This window comes from Ceratina calcarata, unplaced genomic scaffold (genome assembly GCF_001652005.2).
Source record: "Ceratina calcarata isolate Rehan_Ccalc_2016 unplaced genomic scaffold, ASM165200v1 scaffold297.2, whole genome shotgun sequence".
In the NCBI taxonomy this organism is placed as follows: Eukaryota; Metazoa; Arthropoda; class Insecta; order Hymenoptera; family Apidae; genus Ceratina; species Ceratina calcarata.
In genome coordinates, this window is record NW_017152138.1 from 2,182,023 (window position 1) to 2,201,727 (window position 19,705).

General features: G+C 37.1%; 4 protein-coding genes across 6 annotated transcripts; 2 read left to right on the forward strand and 2 right to left on the reverse strand.

Annotated features, from left to right (window-relative positions):
• The first annotated feature begins 2,700 nt into the window (after positions 1–2,700).
• slf (C-type lectin domain-containing protein slf) lies at positions 2,701–12,048 on the forward strand. Its single transcript, XM_018023142.2, has 4 exons — positions 2,701–2,825; positions 4,177–4,312; positions 9,477–9,656; positions 11,366–12,048. Exons 2-4 carry the CDS (start codon positions 4,177–4,179, stop codon positions 11,746–11,748), a joined length of 699 nt encoding a protein of 232 aa, XP_017878631.1. The 5' UTR covers positions 2,701–2,825; the 3' UTR covers positions 11,749–12,048.
• Positions 12,049–12,276: 228 nt separating this feature from the next.
• On the reverse strand, positions 12,277–14,916 carry l(2)37Cd (general transcription factor IIIC subunit l(2)37Cd). Of its 2 annotated transcripts, XM_018023183.2 has the most exons (7): positions 14,597–14,916; positions 14,351–14,530; positions 13,753–14,275; positions 13,102–13,677; positions 12,809–13,017; positions 12,548–12,731; positions 12,277–12,480 (listed from the first exon to the last, which is right to left on the reverse strand). In XM_018023183.2, exons 1-7 carry the CDS (start codon positions 14,738–14,740, stop codon positions 12,302–12,304), a joined length of 1,995 nt encoding a protein of 664 aa, XP_017878672.1. In that variant the 5' UTR covers positions 14,741–14,916; the 3' UTR covers positions 12,277–12,301. The 2 variants fall into 2 exon arrangements, with proteins under 2 accessions (XP_017878672.1, XP_017878673.1); XM_018023184.2 differs by lacking the exon at positions 12,277–12,480 and having other exon boundaries at positions 12,600–12,712.
• Positions 14,917–15,150: 234 nt separating this feature from the next.
• On the forward strand, positions 15,151–19,422 carry calypso (ubiquitin carboxyl-terminal hydrolase calypso). Of its 2 annotated transcripts, none has more exons than XM_018023185.2 (8): positions 15,151–15,308; positions 15,427–15,641; positions 15,725–16,482; positions 16,575–16,708; positions 18,442–18,546; positions 18,639–18,958; positions 19,030–19,178; positions 19,237–19,422. In XM_018023185.2, exons 1-8 carry the CDS (start codon positions 15,251–15,253, stop codon positions 19,313–19,315), a joined length of 1,818 nt encoding a protein of 605 aa, XP_017878674.1. In that variant the 5' UTR covers positions 15,151–15,250; the 3' UTR covers positions 19,316–19,422. The 2 variants fall into 2 exon arrangements, with proteins under 2 accessions (XP_017878674.1, XP_017878675.1); XM_018023186.2 differs by having other exon boundaries at positions 18,642–18,958.
• On the reverse strand, positions 16,719–18,435 carry LOC108624112 (uncharacterized). Its single transcript, XM_018023187.2, has 2 exons — positions 17,967–18,435; positions 16,719–17,896 (listed from the first exon to the last, which is right to left on the reverse strand). Exons 1-2 carry the CDS (start codon positions 18,132–18,134, stop codon positions 16,727–16,729), a joined length of 1,338 nt encoding a protein of 445 aa, XP_017878676.1. The 5' UTR covers positions 18,135–18,435; the 3' UTR covers positions 16,719–16,726.
• Positions 19,423–19,705: the final 283 nt, after the last annotated feature.

Here is a 19,705-nt window from a genome sequence, read left to right on the forward strand (position 1 = left end):
CTAAAAGAAAGGTTCTATACAATTTTCCTGTAGGACCAACGGTTTAGGAGTTATTGAGGAAAAACGAAATTTTTTGTCAAAAGTTCGCCATTTCGACGCTGGGATGGTCGGATTTTGTCAACATCAATAAAATGCCATGTAATCATATGTAACTCACTAAATATCGAAGTTAGAAGAAAAAGAACTTTTATTTGAAGTATTTTTCGAAATTTTGAGGAAAAAAATTTTTTCCGAGCTTTTTCCAAGTACATAATCTTTTGGGATTGACTGTATAGCCAAAACATCCTTAATATTGAATAATCGATAAATGAAATTTTAAACGAACATTGGTTGATGTCGCAAGCCGAATGTTTGCGCAATATTTAAATCAGATGAACGATTGGAAATTATATTGAAAATTAAATAGGAGGATTGAACACGATTGGATATAATCTATACATTTTATTCGATTTCTTATACGCTTCTGCATTAATTGTACAATCAATTAGTATCTTTTGAACTTACATTACAATGCACAATCTATAAAATAGGATTTCTTTAATTTGAAATTCGTGAGAAATGTTTCACAGGAAAACTTAGAGTTACCGAATCATTATTAGTACATCACTACAGTCAAGTAATGTAGAATTCAGTGATCAATAACAATAATATAAATCACTCGAGTCAGGAGATATATCACGCAGGCCGCGTTATTTAAGTCCGACGCGTGAGTATCGTCCATTAAGTGGCATAAATTTCACCGTCCGAGTAAGGACACTATGGATACGCGCGGTGAAGAGGTTGCAACCCGTCGCGTCGCCTGTACGCGTGTACTTAATCTGAATGAAGTACAGGCGACATTTAACAGCGCAAGGGTAGAAAACAAATGCTTTTTCACGGATTTCGTAACCTCGTCGCTAACCCGAACGCGACCTTTCCTCCTGCGAGAATGCTTACCGCCTTCCACGAGTCGATCCGTCGTTTATCATTCCCGCTGGCGAACAACCGGCCGGTGCGACAAAATTCAAGGATCGTCGCCGGTAATTAATTTTCGAACGGCCTCTTATCGATTGAAATCAACGATCTCAATGGAAATCGCGAATTGAGATGTTGAAGTTTATAAACCAAGGCGAAATTTAGATATTTGACGATCTGATGAAATCTCAGCTAATAAAATTTACTATCGTAGACTAGATAAATGTATCTGTTAAGATTTGTGATGATTCACGATTTGTTATTGGCTTCGTTGCAAATGCGAACGTAATGCGAGGGTGAGTTAAATTCATAGTCAATTCTTAGGTATGACATGATCGCATTTTTGTAGCAGACGGTCAGTGAAGGCTGCTTGGAGTTGTAAGTGGGTCAGTGGTTCGATGACTTCTCGTGGACGATTCGATTAACAGGTATCGTCGCAGAGCATGTTCCTAAGCTATGCCGAGATCGGAGATTTGTCGAACTTTTTTCAAAGGATTATGCAATGTGAATATACGATAACACGTGGTTCGTCAATAAAAATGTTAATGGTTACCCTTGAACTGTGATGGCTGACCGATTATGGGTCTTTTCAAAAATCCATTTCGTGAATGACCGCAGTTTCGTAGATTTTTTCTTCTTTTTTGCATAAAGTACAGATTGTGGGAACAATAAAAGGCTTTAGTCTAGAGGACGAAAATATCTTTCAGATTCTAAATTTTAAATATACATATGATTTCTTTAGGAATGTAATAATATTCTGTTTAAAATTTATAATTCCGTTTTTTGGACCCTTAAAGTTTGACGTGTAGTTAATCAGCTATCGAGTATTTCGATAAAAAAATGAATGATGGCTCGATATTAAGGACCGGGTTGCAGCTGACATTGACTACAATTCTGTTCGCCACGTCGCGTCGTCGCGTCGCGTCGGTACCTCCGATTACCTACTATGGTGAAAGTTAACGAGGCGGGTGCATCCTCAAGGTCGATGAAAAAGATTCACAGGAGCAGGGAACAAATCGTTTTGTGCCTGGAATTCGGATGATACCTATGGAAATTGTAAATACTGGTTTTTCCGCTTTTATTTTCATCGAGACTGCCAACATTTGAAAATAGCGACTTACAACATGTCCTTTTAACATGAAAGCAAGCAAAGTGAAAAGGAAAGTTTGTTGGCTACGTTCACTAGGAATATTCGCATATACGAGGGAAGATGCACTGAAAAATAAATCTGATGGAATCAAAGGAAAATATGTTATTTCTGCATTCATTATTGGACCGTCTCTAACCGGTCGCTAAGAGACCACAGAAATGTAAATCTCAATCTTTGTCGTCCTACATTTTGCCACAGACAAATATTTACAATCCAATTATAATAAAATCGACTATCCGAATGTTTCAGACAGATGTTCTTCACATCATGATTACATATTTTGAATAGTATTTTTAAAAGAAAAAAACCACATGGACAATTATTAGCGCACCGTTTCACAGAAAGAAATTAGACAAAAGTGATGGCAAATCGTTAAAAAAAAAAAATGAGGCATCATCTCCCTTCACGAACGAACGTGATCTCCTTGAAAGGACATGCGAGGAGCAAGAAAATATCCTAAACCCCCAATTATATTAGATCAATTACGTGTAAGGCCGAGCCAAGAGGAGCTCCGATGGATCCTGGCAGCTCAGAGGGTGGGACGAGTCACACGAGCTGGTGGGGACCTTTTCTATATAATCGACGGCGATGGGCCCCGTCGCTTCATAATCCTATCAGTGAGTACGCTTCTTTAACCGTCGATCTCTTTTCGCCACATACTTTTTTTAATTTAAAAAAAAGAAATCGAAAAGCAAAAGAAAAGAAAGACAAGTGAGACAAGGTGAGTGTTTCGATGAAACAATGTAGGGAGAGAGATAGAGAGTGTTGCGTGGTTTATCCTGAATTTTTTCTTGTCGAGAATTCCTGTTCAGAATCGTCGACGGAATACCGATTGTTGCACGAGTGATGAAAGCAGACAAAAGGAAAGAGTGCAACAAACTCTGTACACATACAATTCGATTCACGGGTATTAGAACGTTTACAATAATTATACTACACGGAATGCTAGCATATCATTTTCGTTAGTTGAAACAAAATTATCTAATTTTTTAAGTCAAATTCATAAATATTTTTGGAAGTTTTCTTTCCATGAAGAAATAACTTGAATAACTGATGTGTCTAGCTATTGAAATTCTTAATTAGAATAAATACTTATTTCGATGATCGCAGTCTGAGTGAGATCTACAGGTGTTTTAATATTTATGAACGCACTTCTTGAGAGGCATTCCAAATGTTAATGTCCTTTGTTCCCGTGTAACGAATACAAACAGACAAATTAATTCAATGAAAGGGGAGATAGTTCGTTGTATAAGGAACAAGCTTCTGTTTTGTAGAATCTTGTTGAAAGTTGTACCTCAGAGAGGAGTAAAGATAATGCGGGCGTCCTAGATCTAAATGTTATTACTCTAATGGGGCAGAAATGACCTATATTTTTTCAGAACACGTCACTGTGTTTTAATATCGATTCAATCATCAGAAACTTTTGATTGACCTTAAATAAAAAATCCTTCATTATTACTATATTAAATATGTCGTCTTTTTATCAATCGCATTACGTAATAGGATTCTTGCTTCACACGTTATCTAATTCTCCCCTTGAAGAAGCGATCCTCTATCGAAAATCGTTACGATCGAACCGTGTAAGGAAACTTTCCGTCATTAGCCCGATTCCTAGTCTTAAAAAATCATCGTCAATCACCACGCAATGTAGCAGCTAACGAGGAAGACAGCAGCGGCAGTCTTGTTACTATATACAGTTCGAATCTACTTGCAAGGTACTCAATCCCATCGCTAGCGTTCATCTTTGGGCGAAATTGACACTCGCCGAGGTGAAACTTATTGACTCAAGAAAACTAAGCGTCGGTATACGGAGTCACGATCTTTATCTTCGTGTCTATCCTTTTAATCGGCGAAAGTCTCATCGCTTTTTAGTCACGACAACTGCACACGCTAGTTATGAAATTAAAATTTCAAATCAATTCTCTGTCCTCATCTATTCTTCGAAGTTCCATGATTTTCGTCGCAATGTATTAATTACTGAATTTTAGAGATGTGATTGTATTGGAACGTATTCCTGATCGTCTTCTCGTTTGTTACTGTTGAAACTAATTAAGAATAAATTGATTTTGCAGATGATATCCGTGCCGCTGGCGTTGGTAGTTTTGGCGGCGTTGGCGAACGCCCAATCAGCGATAAACGAGGTTCGGCCACAAAGTAACAGACCAGGAAGATTCTTGTCTCTTCCTGTACCGCAGAAATGTGCAAATCGTGAGTAAATTTACTATTTGAAATCTATTATTCAGCGTTAGGAACCGAGAAGAAAATTTTAGAAATTGCATTCTATAGAACTTCCTGAAAAACCAATTACGTTTCTTATATTAATACGAAGATAAATCCACAATAAATTGTTGATCTAGTCATCAAAGTCATGAACCAGCCTTTTATCAAAAGATAATTGCAATCTACACCTTGAAATTATAATAGTAAACTTGCAACTGGTGGAAGTTCTAACAGAAATCGATTATGATAGCAAACCGTTTGGCAATTTCAATCGCGGAAAGCTGATCAAAACAAAGCCGACGAAACATCCTGTTAATGATTACGTAATGCTCGTTGGCCCCGAATCAGGTGTCTCTACTTTAACGCCGCTTCGTTATGCGTCCTCTCGCTAATTATCGCGGCAACGATTGCGAGACGTTTCTACACCATCACGCTGCGCCGGTTTCTCAATTTTGCATCTTAGCCGTGAGAAAGTGCATCGAACGCGAATGCGATACGTGACGAGACGAACCGTGCGCCAGCTTCGCATTTTACCCGCGTTAACTCGTTACACAGCTAACAACCGAATAAGTGGATATTTATGTATACGTATTATATAAATTTACGGTTGCGGAATATCTGCGATAAGAACGTCTAACTTGTTTTCGTCTTCATGTCTTCATTCAGTAAATCTTCGAAGCCGACTCTTCCTTTACTATCATATGTCAGGTATATTTAGACATAGAAGCAGCTACATACTTAGATTTAAATTTTAAACACATTGAAGTCTTATGACGAGATGAACTTTCCCCAAAGTTTGTATTTAAGAGATAACGGGATACAATCGACCTCGTTGCGCATTCGCAAATGAGAAATGGAGATCAAGAGGGAGAAAGTGAAATCCGTATCCTCCAAGCATGTTTTTTTATCCAGAGCAAAAAAAAATATCTCGTATTAATTTTCGATGATGAAGAATTAATTCAAAGTAAAAGTTGTCCTCCGGAAAGGGCGAAAAAAGAACAAGTTTTTACGATGCGCGAAAATTTGATTGAAGAACAAATAAAGAAGAGAATAATATCCAGGAAATGTTCTCTACATTGAGTATAGTATTTTTATTTAATGATCAATTAATAAAGAATGTCAATTATTGAAGTAAAGTGTTGATAAGTACAACTGATAACCACCGACGATTAAAACGGTTCTCCATCAGAATTGTGTAAGATCAGAGAGATGGGTCCATAACTAGCAAATTGCTCTTACCTTACCTTATGACAGTGCGGCTGACCAATCGAGTGTCGCAACGTTTGCTCGTGTAGCTCGTAAGGTTGTTCGACTGACAACTTCACAAAAGGCTGGTGCTCCATCGCATCGCACCGCCACGAAAATGTCAAGAATTGTTGCGAAACGGAACAACGTCAGGCCACGAAGAGAGATAATCCCTTCGCGATCCTCGCTACATCCTTGCAATAATGGTCCCACCTCCTCGTTGTCAGATCCTGTAACACAAAAGTACCTTACTCTTATCACGTGGCCAGATCCTCTGTACAAAATTTAGAAATAGAGACCTAATAGCTATCTCATGTTTCATAATTTCTAAAATATCCCAACACAAATACTTATTGACAGAAAAAATATTAGTAATAAAATTGGAAATCTGTAAAAATTATTTCTCTGTTATCGATGTCGGTGTACAAATAAGGTTTCTAGTAAACAGACTGAGTTTAAAAGATCAGAACAGTTACTTAAAGATGTAGAGAAAAGGACATGTGAATAGATGTTGCACAGCTTTCTTCTTTCCTTTTTAAGAAACACGCCTCTCTGCAAATATTAACCGTCTCATTCGCATAAATTAAATGCTTCCGGCTGTATTGAAATCTTTGGATGACGCTGACGCTGCCATGAAACACGTGCAGGCCGTGACACGTGAAAGCGAGAGCTTTCCATTCCTTCGCGGTTTTTGTATGTTTGAAGAATTCCACTTTGGAATGTTAAAACTCAAGAGAAGTCTACTTGCCGTCAGTCACGTTTTTTATTGTTTCATCTCGCTGTTATACCTCTTGTCTCATGACTTCATGAATAAATATCACCCTTAATATGATCGAATACGAAAGTTTGTGTACACTTGTGTCCTAACTTGTTTTACGACAATAAGGTTCTCAACGCTATGCGCATATTAATCATTTCTTATCTTTCTTTTGTTACAAGCTCATACACAGTCAATTTGTATAGGCTAACAGTTCGTAAGTGATGCTGGAATAAAAAATGACAGATGCCTAAAAGACCACTTTCTCCGCCCTAAATCAGCCATTCGTGTTATGCGTATAGCCTGAGCGAAAGTAATTAATTCTCGTTTCCCGTTGCTCAACAAACAGTGACAAACATCTATTAAAATAATGTGACACTTGCGCGCTTTCCTTATTTTATATTACAATCATTTGAAAATTGTCGTGGAAAAATAATTGTGACAACACTTTATAACTGGCTGCTCGGTATGAAAAATTATGTCCATCAATCGTTATTAGATCTTTCTCAACCTGCCGCTATAATAAAAATTAGCATTGTATCTCCGGCTTATTAAACATTGAATTACCATCGCGCAACGTTAGTCAGAAAATTCATTTGCTCTCTCACGCTCTTTCGCCGCGGAAAGTTTCCAATTAATTTCGTCATTTACATCTGAGCCGAAGATTATCTCGAACCATAAAAATTTCAGTAATGAATTCTCAACATAATTGACGATCTTTTATTGTAAACCAGAATTTCAGAGACAAGACACTGTTTAAATTTTTTTTATAACATATTTTAATTTATGTACAAGATAGAAAAGGATTAACATGAAACATTAATCATTAATTTTACGTAACAATTCCATTCGGTTCGTTAAGAAGAGTCACAACGCTCGATGTGAAAATAGATGTTGTTAATCGGCTGTGAAACGAGCGTGAAACAGGAATGAACATTATTATAGAGATTCGAGTTTGCATAAATGCCGACAGTGTTGGAATGAAACAACTAATTACAGGCATTCTTAGTTGGAAATCATTCAGAAGACACGCGATGACATTCACCGTGAGGTTTGCTTTTCCGTGATATGTTAGAAGGCACAACGGGCAATTTTACTCGCTTTCCTCTTATTCACCCGGTCATTTTTCCATCGCTGCGATTACTGATGATTACCGAGCCGCGTCCATACGCATCGCACATCTTCTCGCAACGTTGTGAGTAATGGATCGTGTAATAAAATACATAACGCAACATACGTTCAACCATGGCTGAAACCTCTGAAATAACTGGTTTGGGCATAATCAATTTCAATAGACTGAAACTACATTGCGCAAGCCACCGTTCGAGCCACGTTGTTCTCTTATTAAATTAGAAACTTATTCTTGTAGCATGTTAGAAACTAACGCAATAGATAATCAGCTTCTCGAACGGCGTTTAATACTTTACATTTAATTCGCACAATTTCATTACGTTGCTCAAGACGGATCTACTAACGGAAACACAAAGTTACGTACGATTCAAGATTTCACATCATTCCAGAATCCTTGGCAAGGGAAATAAGTATGAGTACGTCTAATAATACTCGTACAGCTAGTTATAAAAATAAACGGAATTAAGTAAAGTACCGTTTAGCATGATTATGTCACTACCCGTGTTTCGCAGTTTCATTTCCTTGTTTTCACGTGACGATGCGTTTGCATCTAATCGTCCCGGACGCTCGCGAGAAAAAAGAATCGGCGCTCCTCCCACCTCTGTTTCATCTTTTCACCGGTTTTCCCGTATTCGCAATTAACGATCGTTATATCATCATTCATTAAACCGTTATACGTGTATACGTACGCGTTTAGAGACACACGTATAGATACGTTTCACCATTGTGTCAAGGAACTTCTGATGATAATCGACCGATTCGTACGCGCAATCTCCTCGATGTATGCTAACGGTTTCTCTTGTTATAAATCATTATAACGGCAAATAACGTATCGTTCTTATGTCAAAAATTAGTTACAACAATTTGTATAAACGAACTTCTTAATGCCTCAATTATATTCGTATATTTCCGAAGAAGAATCGGTCATTTAAATTAATGAATTATTCGCAATTAGATAAAAAAATGTTTGATCGTTGAAGTTACGAAATATCCCAAATTGGACGAGCGTTGCTTTTTAAATTAAATTTCGAGAGTGGGATCACCGTTTCAATGACATCAGCGTATCCTTGAATATTTAGTATTTAACATTTCACGGATTTTAGTATGCACGTGTACATAAGAGATTGTTTAAACCCGACGTGTCCGTAGATTTTTGTTTGTTTCAATCTTTTTTCATTGCGACGTGTAAACATAATTAGTATGTAGGCACGTGTAGAACACTAAATGTCGAACGTCATTTCCCTTTTTTCTACCACAAATGTCCTGCAACGTACAATAGGCAACGATGAAAGAAACAATTACGGATATCGTATACGATCGTGTCCATTGTACGGTGCATAATATTTGAGAAATTATTTCCGCTATTTGTAACACGAGTTTCCCTTCCTTTTTGTTTCTTAACGATTACGTATGAATTTTCTTTCGTCAACGAACGAAACGTCCATTCATTAGTCCTGATTGCAACGAATTACCTTGACCAAATGGCAAGAATAATGGAAGAAAAAAACAAACGGATGACCAAGAAGAATAACAAAATTACAGAAAGTAAATTCTGTCAATGCATTCGAAGCGGTCATACTTTATGATGAGAACATCGTCGGTCTATAATACTGTTCGATATGAGCGACCGTTTCGCAATCGGACCGCTAGTCTCGCGTAATGAGACGCGCGTTTGTAAATCGTCGATGAGAGAGGAATTCCAGCATAAACAGCAGGGGGAAAAAAGTGTAAGATCGTTGACATTTACGCGAACCATAATCACGTACAACCGATTACTGATCCACCTTGCGTTTGAACACGCGAGAACATAGAAACGCGATTCAATACTGAACGATTCATTTTTTGTCTGCTTCTGTAGGAGGTAATCTTGGCTCATTTAAATTAAATGTCAATGATACAGGAGTCGTCGATACGACATACGCTTTTAAGAACGAGAACTTGCGAATACTTGTAACGTGAAATTGAAGAGCACTGGAATTATTATTGATAAACTAATTTCTCCGACTGTTCAATTTACAGGACCAAAAGAATTCAACTACAGAGGACACAATTACTTCTACAGCGGGCACGTTCCAGCGCACGCGAACCAGAGGGTAGATTGGTTGGACGCTAGAAACATTTGCAGAGAGTACTGTATGGATCTCATATCGATGGAGTCGCAGGATGAGAACAATTTAATCTTCAGACTCATTCAACAAAGTAAGCTATTCAAATTTCACAACTATTTAATAAATTGAATTATTCCATGCGACAAACACTGAATAATCATGAGATTTGTTGAAATTCTCATCTATTTCTATTCAAATTATTTCTCGAATAGAAAAATAAACGAGTAACGTATTCACAGCGACATATATTAAAATCTGAAAAAACTAATCCTGAATAGCTGGCAAAATTTTCAATGCTCGCAGCGTTTGGTGCCACATCCGGGAGCATCAATCAGGTTCTTTCTTCGACTCATCTCTCGCAATCTCTTTCGTAATCAATTCGTAGAACACTGCTTCGAGGAATGAAAATTTTGTCGAATCGTACTTGTTTATTCATGAGGAAAAACGAGACGACCCATTTTCGTAGTTGGATAATCTCGCGGCGCGCGGTAACAGTTACTTACGCGAGAATAAACATGATTCATTAACGCGCAAGTAGGTATGCACGAGCAGCGTCTTATGCACGATCACGAAACGTTTTCACCTTCGGTTTTGTGCATTTCAAACTGCATCCTGATTGCATCGCAATTAACTCTTTTTTTTCTTCCGTTTCGTATTTCTTTATTGTCACTCTTCGCGTGATTTTTATTTCGTAATAGTGGTTCTGATCCTTTCACACATGTATATGTTACACGAGAGCCCCGGAGAAGCGACTCAAAGTTCAAACGAGTTACAGCATTTCTTGCATTTACATGCAATTTATATTAACGCTGCAAGATCTTCACAAAGTTACTCTCAAGATCGTTAAAAAAAAAGTAGAAAATCGATGCAGATGTTCAGCTTGTTTTTTGTCTGATCAGACAGGTGTTAGCAAAAATATGGAGAGACACAAATCATTCATGTAACATAAATCGTAGAAAGTTCGGCGAGGATCGAGATAAAATCAGTAACTGGAACACAGAAGCATCCAGGTTCTCTAGCGATTTATTACCCGGCGTAACTTTCGTTCCACGATCTCGGAAATTTCGAAATAAACCATCCATCGCCGTGAAGAGACGCGACTTCGTCTTTGCTTAAATCGCTTGTTCTATCACGTTTTAGTATCTCTTTTCTATTGAAGAACGTGAAGGAGAGATACCAATTTTATGACCACTTATTACAGAAATTATAATGTAATTCCTAATTCTTTCGAAGATGCTCTTTACTTGAAACCTCGTTTTAAGAAAACGAGAACACTGGTTCATTTGCATACAACCAATTGAATTTGACTAGCAAGTAGCAGATACAATTTCCATTCGTTTGTCGAGACCTTAGAATCCTCGACTTAACGAACAGAATCTATCAAGGCGAGGCGAAGGATCTTTTAAGTGGGTTGAGGCTGAAGAATCTCATCTTTTCATATACCTACATACATAGTTGCATCACGGAACGCATCAATCATTTCGAGCGCACGTGTTTTTGAACAATGCGATCTCGAAATTGTCTGCACTGTCATTTCTAGCAGTCATTAATCCGCCTTACCTTTCAAAATGTACTACAAGCATTGTGATCTCGTTTAGACAAGAGAATTAGAAATTCTTTAACATTTCCTAAATACGATATGCATGTTTCGTTTCTGATTTGCGTATAAAAAAAATATTTACTGTACAATCTCTTGCAAATTACAGAATATTATACAAAGAAAATATTATTAAATTAAAATGAAGATCATTTATATTTTAAAAAAATAGATAAGCACTTATATAATAAATCTTTACGTAGATGATGTACCTTACATCTGGACATCGGGACGGCTGTGCGACTTCAAGGGCTGCGAAAACCGCCGTGATCTAGAACCTAAAGCTGTTTACGGATGGTTCTGGTCAGCGAACAGGAAGAAGATGGCACCGACGAATCAGGTTCCCGAGGGTTGGTCTTTTAATCCTTGGTCGCAGACCGGTCACAAGAGGGTCAAACAACCGGACAACGCTGAGTTCGATATAAACGGCACCAACGAATCCTGCTTGTCCGTTTTGAACAACGTTTACAAGGACGGTATCAGCTGGCACGACGTAGCCTGCTACCATCAGAAACCTTTCGTCTGCGAGGACTCTGAGGAGCTTTTGAGCTACGTGGCCAGTACCAATCCCGGTATCCGCCTTTAAAGCTACTCGTGGACGAATCCGCGTCATCAGCACCTGTCTTATCCGTTTCCTTTGCAGTTCACACGAGACACCGAATTAAGTAACAGAAAAGAGCGTGAAAATCTAATTGTTCGATTCCTACTATTTATATGTAAATTGATTGATTCAAAAGTTTAATTTATTGAACGAACGATGCAATAATCTAACATACTTTCATCAAAATGATATAAATGAGAAAATCGAAGTTGTCTTATTATAATGGTCGTGTGTGTACATGTTATACATGTATCAAAATTGAATATTAAATGCGAAGTAATATAACTGACTGTGTCTCGTCGCTGCACCTATCCTGCACTCATTCTTCGAAACAATTTCTAATAATCTTTTACAATATGTCTATAACAGTACCCGTTAAAGAATTCATTAATTACATAAACATATTTATTAATGGATATTTGGCAGGTAGACTCTGTACATTTATCAATAAATTTTAATTTGTAGGATTTTAAAAGTATATTTTATTATTTTCTTAGTTATTAACACAGCTCTTACATTCATTTTTATTTGTGGAGTATCAATTTTCTGTTGTAACTATACCAGATTCATCGTGCATCTCCTCATCGTGTACCTCATTTTTGTCTTCGCTGGATACCGATTCGGTTTTCCTTTTCCTTTTCCTACCTTTTAATTTAAGTTTGCTAAGTTTCAATTTCATCTTGTTCAACTTACGTTTCCGTGGCAATGATACGGGATCTATATAAATAGAATATTTTTAAAGTACTTGACAAACTTATTACTATAGCGAATAAAATATACATACGGTCTTCGGGTATGTTCATCTGCTTTCTCAAAACAGCTCGCACTTGTTTATTTATGATTTCTCTGCATTGCACGTCGATATCACTTGGTAACCAGCCTCTTTTCTCATGGCACTTGGTACCAGGTAATGGGTCGGGTAATTTTGCTAACATTTCTTGTATTTCATCTACAAGAATATCACAATACTAAACAAAACAATTTTACCGTTTAAATATAAGATGTGCAGATTTTAATTTTTGTAAGCGAGGAAATTATAGCAAACCTGATAAAACATTTGTCTTGATGGTGGAATCGTCCCTACCCTGTAGATGTACACATTTTCACCATAATCCTGACCCTTTTTAGAACCTCTCTCCTGGCTAGAACCTGCATTTTGCGCCATCATTTTTTGTTTCGCAGCAGGCGTAGATTTGTACGGCAGCGTATAAGCCGAATAATTTCTTTTACATTTCACAGTGGATCCCAGTCCGTCTACATACGTAAAGTGAAAACATTCATTCCTACGTTCGAATCGTACATCTCATTATTTCGAAGTATGATGTTTGAAAAACTTACGCATTGCTTTTAATCTGTAATCCAAAGTTTGGTACTTCTTTGCAGAGGGATCCTTTCTCGGATCGTATCCCAGTCTCACCCACATGATCTTCCATGGCCCGGTAATGAAATAATAAGCGACTGCCGGCAATAAGAATTTCAATCGCTCACTAGAGAATTTAGTCTTATACATTATCGCGTTCTTCGACCAAATTGGTCGTTCCTCGAAAATTTGACGGATCTGTTCGAGTTGCACATTCTGAATGAACTTCACTTTCATAGCGGTCTCTATTCCCGACGGTGGTTTAGTAGGAACTTCTGGCGTCGAAAAATAAATAAAATTCGAAAATCCCGATTTCCTCTTCCTGCTTTTTCCTATTACATTGTCCGGATACGAGCTCACTTCGGTTTTCGGTACGTAATGTTGCATCGTGTCCATTCTACTGAATGCAGCTGGTGGCAAGAAATAAGGTACGTCGTTCTTTAGCCAGGAAAAAGGAGGTATGTTATTCGGATATATTTTGTCGTATATGCATTCCAATCTTTTTGAATCCATTGTACTTTGAGTCATGGGCAAATATTGGAAATCACAAAGATCTAGAAAATAATAATTTAAATAATATTAAGGTACATTATAAAATATCATGCACTTTTTCTTATACAAATACATACTCATAAATTTAAATTCCGTATCAATCCGAGCTAAAACTTTCAACTTCGGTAATTCATAATCTTTGTCTTCAGAAAGATCCTGATATTTATTACGATCGAATGTTGGCGCAATGTTCTTCCCGCTCTTTAACAAATTCGCATCGCTCGTATCTAAAGATAAATCTTGCAAATCTTTGACGTTCTCAGAAAGCAAATCTTTGGACGGACCAGCAGGATCATTTAAGACGTTACAGCTAGAAGTTTGCACTCTTTGAAAACAGTCTCCTACATTACTGTGCTGTGCTTCTGCTATATTTATTCTATCCACATTTTTATCATGATTCTTATTTAAATTTACATTGCTAACTGATTGCTTCTGTCCTTCTTTCGTTTCACCGGCTTTCGATTTCTGTACTTTAGATTTTTTAATTCTTATCCTAAGTAAAAACCCATTGGTACTATGTCGATCACCACAGGTTGGTTTACAATAACCATCGTGTGGTCTGAATCTTAATTCCAAACGTCGATTGGGAGTATTTACTGCCTATTAATACATTAGTGTTAATCTCAGAGAAATCATAATTTTCATGGTTTTATCATTATAAGATTAATACAGTACCGTAGAAATACTTTTAATGCCACCTAATGTTTCTACAGCTTTATCTGGATTAATGACATTGCCAGGATATTTAACACAGATGAGCTTTTTATCAAACCTATGATCTCCAGGAAGAATTGGTCCAATATATTCATTTGTTTGATCCTTGTCTCCGTCCACCTTATTTTGATTCTCTTTCTCCTATATACATTTGTGAAATTTTAATATCTGGTAAATAAAATAAAATTTTTATAAATCAATTCTTACCTTTTCCTCATTATAAGTCTCAGGTACATCACTAGAACTGTCTTCACTATCATTTTCCTTCATGTATTCATCAATGTTGAAATCTTCATCTTTTTCATCAGGAATATCAAAGTTTTCGTCACTAATGTTACTGAACACACTCATGTCACTTTTTTATGTTTACAATCTATTTACTTTTAAACTAAATAATTATATATTTTAAACTCCTTGACTCTTCCAAATCACTTATAAAATATATGAACGTTTTTTCGTCTTGGAGGTTATGTACTTCTTCATTCTTTTCCTTTCCCAAGCTGAATGAAAGCAGTGCTAGTGTTGGGCTGCTACACAATGAAAGCCGTAGGACCTCTCGACCCCAAAGCCGGTCTGCAATTTTTTACACCCTCTAGAATAACGTAGGCGATATACATTGAATTATTGATAGATTAATTTACATAAGAAAAAGATAAAAAATTGCTTTCAATCTTCTTTAAACTTTCTTCTATATAATCACGTATACGTGGTCATGCACATATGTGCACATTTTGCTGCACAGGCTGCACATATGTGTTTCGGTGCAATATGAGGCCTTGATGTGCCTTGATGGTGCATAAAAATATTCGCAAGAGGATGTGAAATATTTTTTCAAGTGTTCAACTTGGAATTAAACACAGAATGCCAGTTGACATAAACCGTTTAACGGAAGGTTGGCTAGAACTAGAAAGTGACCCAGGTATAAAATAACGGTGAAATTTCGGTGAACAGTATTAGTATCGTTGAAACATCCGAATGCGTCTACAATGATTTATTGTTATACGACATTGACGTTTACATGTAACTTAAATTATCAGGTTTGTTTACATTGCTTTTGGAAGACTTCGGAGTGAAAGGAGTGCAAGTAGAGGAGATATATGATCTACAAAAATCATTAGAGGGTCCTGTATACGGTTTTATATTTCTATTTCGTTGGATAGAGGAGAGACGATCCAGGCGCAAGGTTGTAGAGCAAGATGAGAGCTTTGTGAAAGATGAAGAAATTGTCAACAACATATTTTTTGCACAACAGGTACTTCGACTTTACTTCTGTAAGGATATGCATTGTTTCACATGTACAAGAACCTACTTTCTGAATAATCTTTGATTTTATAGGTTGTGCCTAATAGCTGTGCGACCCATGCCCTACTCTCTGTGTTACTCAATTGCCCAAACATTCATTTGGGTACAACTTTATCCAGATTAAAGATGCATACTTCTGGTATGTGTCCAGAGAATAAAGGTTGGGCAATTGGTAACACACCTGAATTGGCTTGTGCCCATAATTCGCATGCGATGCCTCAAGCTAAGAGACGTCAGGATAAAAATACTGGAGTTTCAACTGGTAGATTTACCGGAGAGGCTTTCCACTTTGTCAGTTATGTACCAATTAATGGTAGATTATTTGAATTGGATGGTTTGAAACCATATCCTATGGATCATGGTCCGTGGAAGGAACACGAAGAATGGACTGAACAATTTAGAAGAGTGATCACAGATCGTTTAGGGATGGCAACTGGAGAGCAGTTGCAAGATATAAGGTTTAATCTAATGGCTGTTGTCCCTGATCGACGTCTCGCTATTTCTCACAAATTAACTATGCTGAAAACTAACAGACAAATAGTGTTAGAGGCTCTACAACAACTCGTTAAATTGAGTCACCAAGATGGAACAGAGAAGGGTTCAAGTGACTTCGAGAAATCGGATAAGTTCCATGAGAAAAAGAAAACTGAAGACGATAATGGAATGCCTATTAAGTCAGAGATTGACGAATCTTCATCACTACCAGCTATTACTGTAGAAAGATGTAGCGACACTGCAACAGATAACGAAGAGCCGGCTTCGAGTATAGCTTCTGGAAAGGCTGAGTCAAAGTACGCAAAAAAATATATATTAATGTATATTTTATTTCCCAAATAATGACTTATTCCTAAAATAAAATTACATTTATTCGACAATGTTTCAGTGGTATGGAAAAAGTGGTAATGTGCGCATTGGATTATGCTACTCCTCTTAGAATTCAAACATCACCAGCACACAGCTCATCCAGTACAGATACGTCGTCCGAAATTGGTTCTGCATTTAATTCTCCGACACAGGGTGAGTAAAAAGATTTTTTCATGTTTTACAGAGACGTCGGATCGTACACACTTTCTTAATCTGACAAAATATTAGGTCGTTAGGGCATGTCATTCGGATAGCTTTAATATTCTGTGAATCATCTGGCGAATTGTAACAAATGTAGTATCGCGATTCAGACGTAGGATCTTTCATTTTCCCATGTTCCATGCATATTTCTTTATTCGGTACGTTCGTTTGAAAAATATTAATAGGAGCATCTATTGTCTCTTTGATGTTTCTGTCTTCTTTGCATTTACCATAAGTTTCTATATCGCACGTCCTCGCGTGTTTGTTAAATGCAGTGAACAAAGGACACGAGTATTCGATCACCAAAGCCATTTCCGGTTCGCATACATAATACTTAACACAATCCGTCATATTTGGCATTCGAACATTTTTCGTGCACGGAATAATGTGGACGTATTCCGGGTCCAAATTGTAGCCCAATAATTTGTATTTTTCTTTAGTTAAGTATTGCTTGTGTCCCACGTTGTCGGTAATCATAATTATAGTGTCCTCAGTTTGTAAATTATTAGACATTGACGTATCGCCTTTTATAACTGATAATGAATTCTTCTTATCGTTTTCATTTACTGTACTTCCTTCGGTTTCATTTTGCAATTTCGTTCCAGTTATAATAGTGTTTTGCAAATTATTATTTTGCTGAATGTAATTTTGTATAAGATAACTAGACAACGGTAAATTCGAAACAGGTTTCGATGGCGTAGGTAACGACGACGACGCCAAGAATTCTAAAGGAATAGTAATTTCTTTGTAAATTAGTAGATGACGTATCAATTGATTTAACATTGAGTACTGTTTCTTATTAACATTCATTTGTAAATTATCTTTTCGGATATCATTCGTCGAACAATTATTATCATTTAATTCGTATTTATCTTCCATTTCTGGAATCTCGATCAACGGATATGGAGTTGCCATGTCTTCATTTGAATCGTTGGGAATGCTATCAGTAGTATCTGACGAATCGATATGTTCAGAAAAATCTACAGGATCTTCTGTTGATCCCAAGTAACTAGTTTCATTCGGGTCGATCAAATCAGGAATATCGTACCTCTTCGTAATGATCGACGACTCCATTGATAGCGTATCGCACGTCCAGGAATCACCCGGTAAAACGCACATTCTTAAGTACGGCTGAAATATCTGTAGATTAAAGCACTTTATAATCTGTACATAACGACAACGTTATAGAGGATTAACAAAATTATTTTACCAAGCCCTCGGTACATTTATTGGGCACCCAAACGTAACCGCCATCAGGTAGATTCACGCAATTATAAAATACAGTGCAACTGGTGGGATGAGGTTTTCTCGATTCTGGACATTTCGACGATTCGACCGTAATCAGGATGGAATAAAAAATAAGAACTATCAGTCTCATCTCGTTATACTGTCGCCTATGCCGTTGTGCGGTTGACTAAAATTCTTCCAGCTTGCTACTGTTTGCTTTTCGCACATTCCCCCGTACTTTACCTTCTTCAGCACCTTCGGATACAGTTATCTGACCCTGTCCTTTACTTATAAAATATTACTGTAATATGATTACGTTACTAAAATCGCTACTTCGTAAAAATACGGAACATATTTTGCTCTTTCTCTATTTAAAGCGAAAGCTTTGCTCACTTCAAAATTGTTTAGTTGCAGCGTACGTATTCGTGAAAATAAGAATGAAATCCATTGTTTTGTAGCATGGGGTTGGAATTCTGGTCAATGCAGCCCGACATCGACGAGAGACTTTAAGAAGTTTGTTGTGATCAGAGTGTCCGGCGATGAAAAGAACGAAGCAGGTTTAAGTACGTATACGGCCTGTTGTTTCATTGCAATTATGTGTGGTGCGATAACTCAACGCTGTACGATAGCAGTACATTAAATCTATGTCCACAAGTAGGTCGTTCTCTCGGCAACATTAATATAAATGGAAAAAGATTAGTTTCCGACAGCGGACACTTGCATAAGAAGGTCTGCCTGTCCGGGGAAGTTAGAATACCTCATGCGAGAGTAAAGACGAGTAACGGGGATACCGTTATCGAAGAGAAAAAAGTCGAAAAGATCGATCCGAAGTTATGCTCCAAATATCCGGAATTATTCGAGCCGCACACGTTCGCACCTAAAGACCTTCTGGCATTGTTGAAGAATTTGGAACACGAGATTAGTATCTGCGAGACCAGTCTGAAGGACGAGAACGATAAGAGGAACAAGTACAAGGTAAGTGTACTTTGACTAAGGGTCGCAAAGAGTATCCTGCACTGGAGATTATTTTATATTTTATTTTTCAGATCGATGATTGTCGTAGAACGCATAATTACGATGAGTTTATCTGTACTTTCCTTTCGATGCTAGCCCAACAAGGCAAATTGGCGGAATTGGTACAGCAACACCTGACACTGAAGAAACACACTTCCGTGTCAGTGAACAGGGTTCATAGGTAAGCGAGAGTAATTTTAATTGTTGTTGCATACTTGTGATACGTGTGTTGTTTAAAGGTCAGCGAAGAAGACCGATGCTCGTCCCAATTCGTCACGCAGGCGTCGAGGTAGAACCAAATGCAAGAAACGAAAATAAATTAAATTAAAAGGGGAAGCAATGGAGCTGTTATATTATCCACTGAATTGCCAATAAAAATAATCGAAATATTCCGCGGGCATGGTTTCGGAAAGAAATTAATACGATTTTTGCATGATGCAGTGATGTTAGATTTATCGATGCTCCTTTCATTTTACAATAGATATCTTTTTCGTTTGAAATTCAATGAACTATTTGACAATTGTATGTTTTATACTATCGTAGAGTTTAACATACTTTTGTTTATTAATGCGTGGTTCTTTTACTATCTACTTCGTATAAAATATATACGTGTCTTCTTAGAAACAAATATCGTATCTTTTATTTTTTATAATATCTTTTATTCTCTTCCTATAGTACACGGGTCAAGGGGTAATGAAAGAACAAATT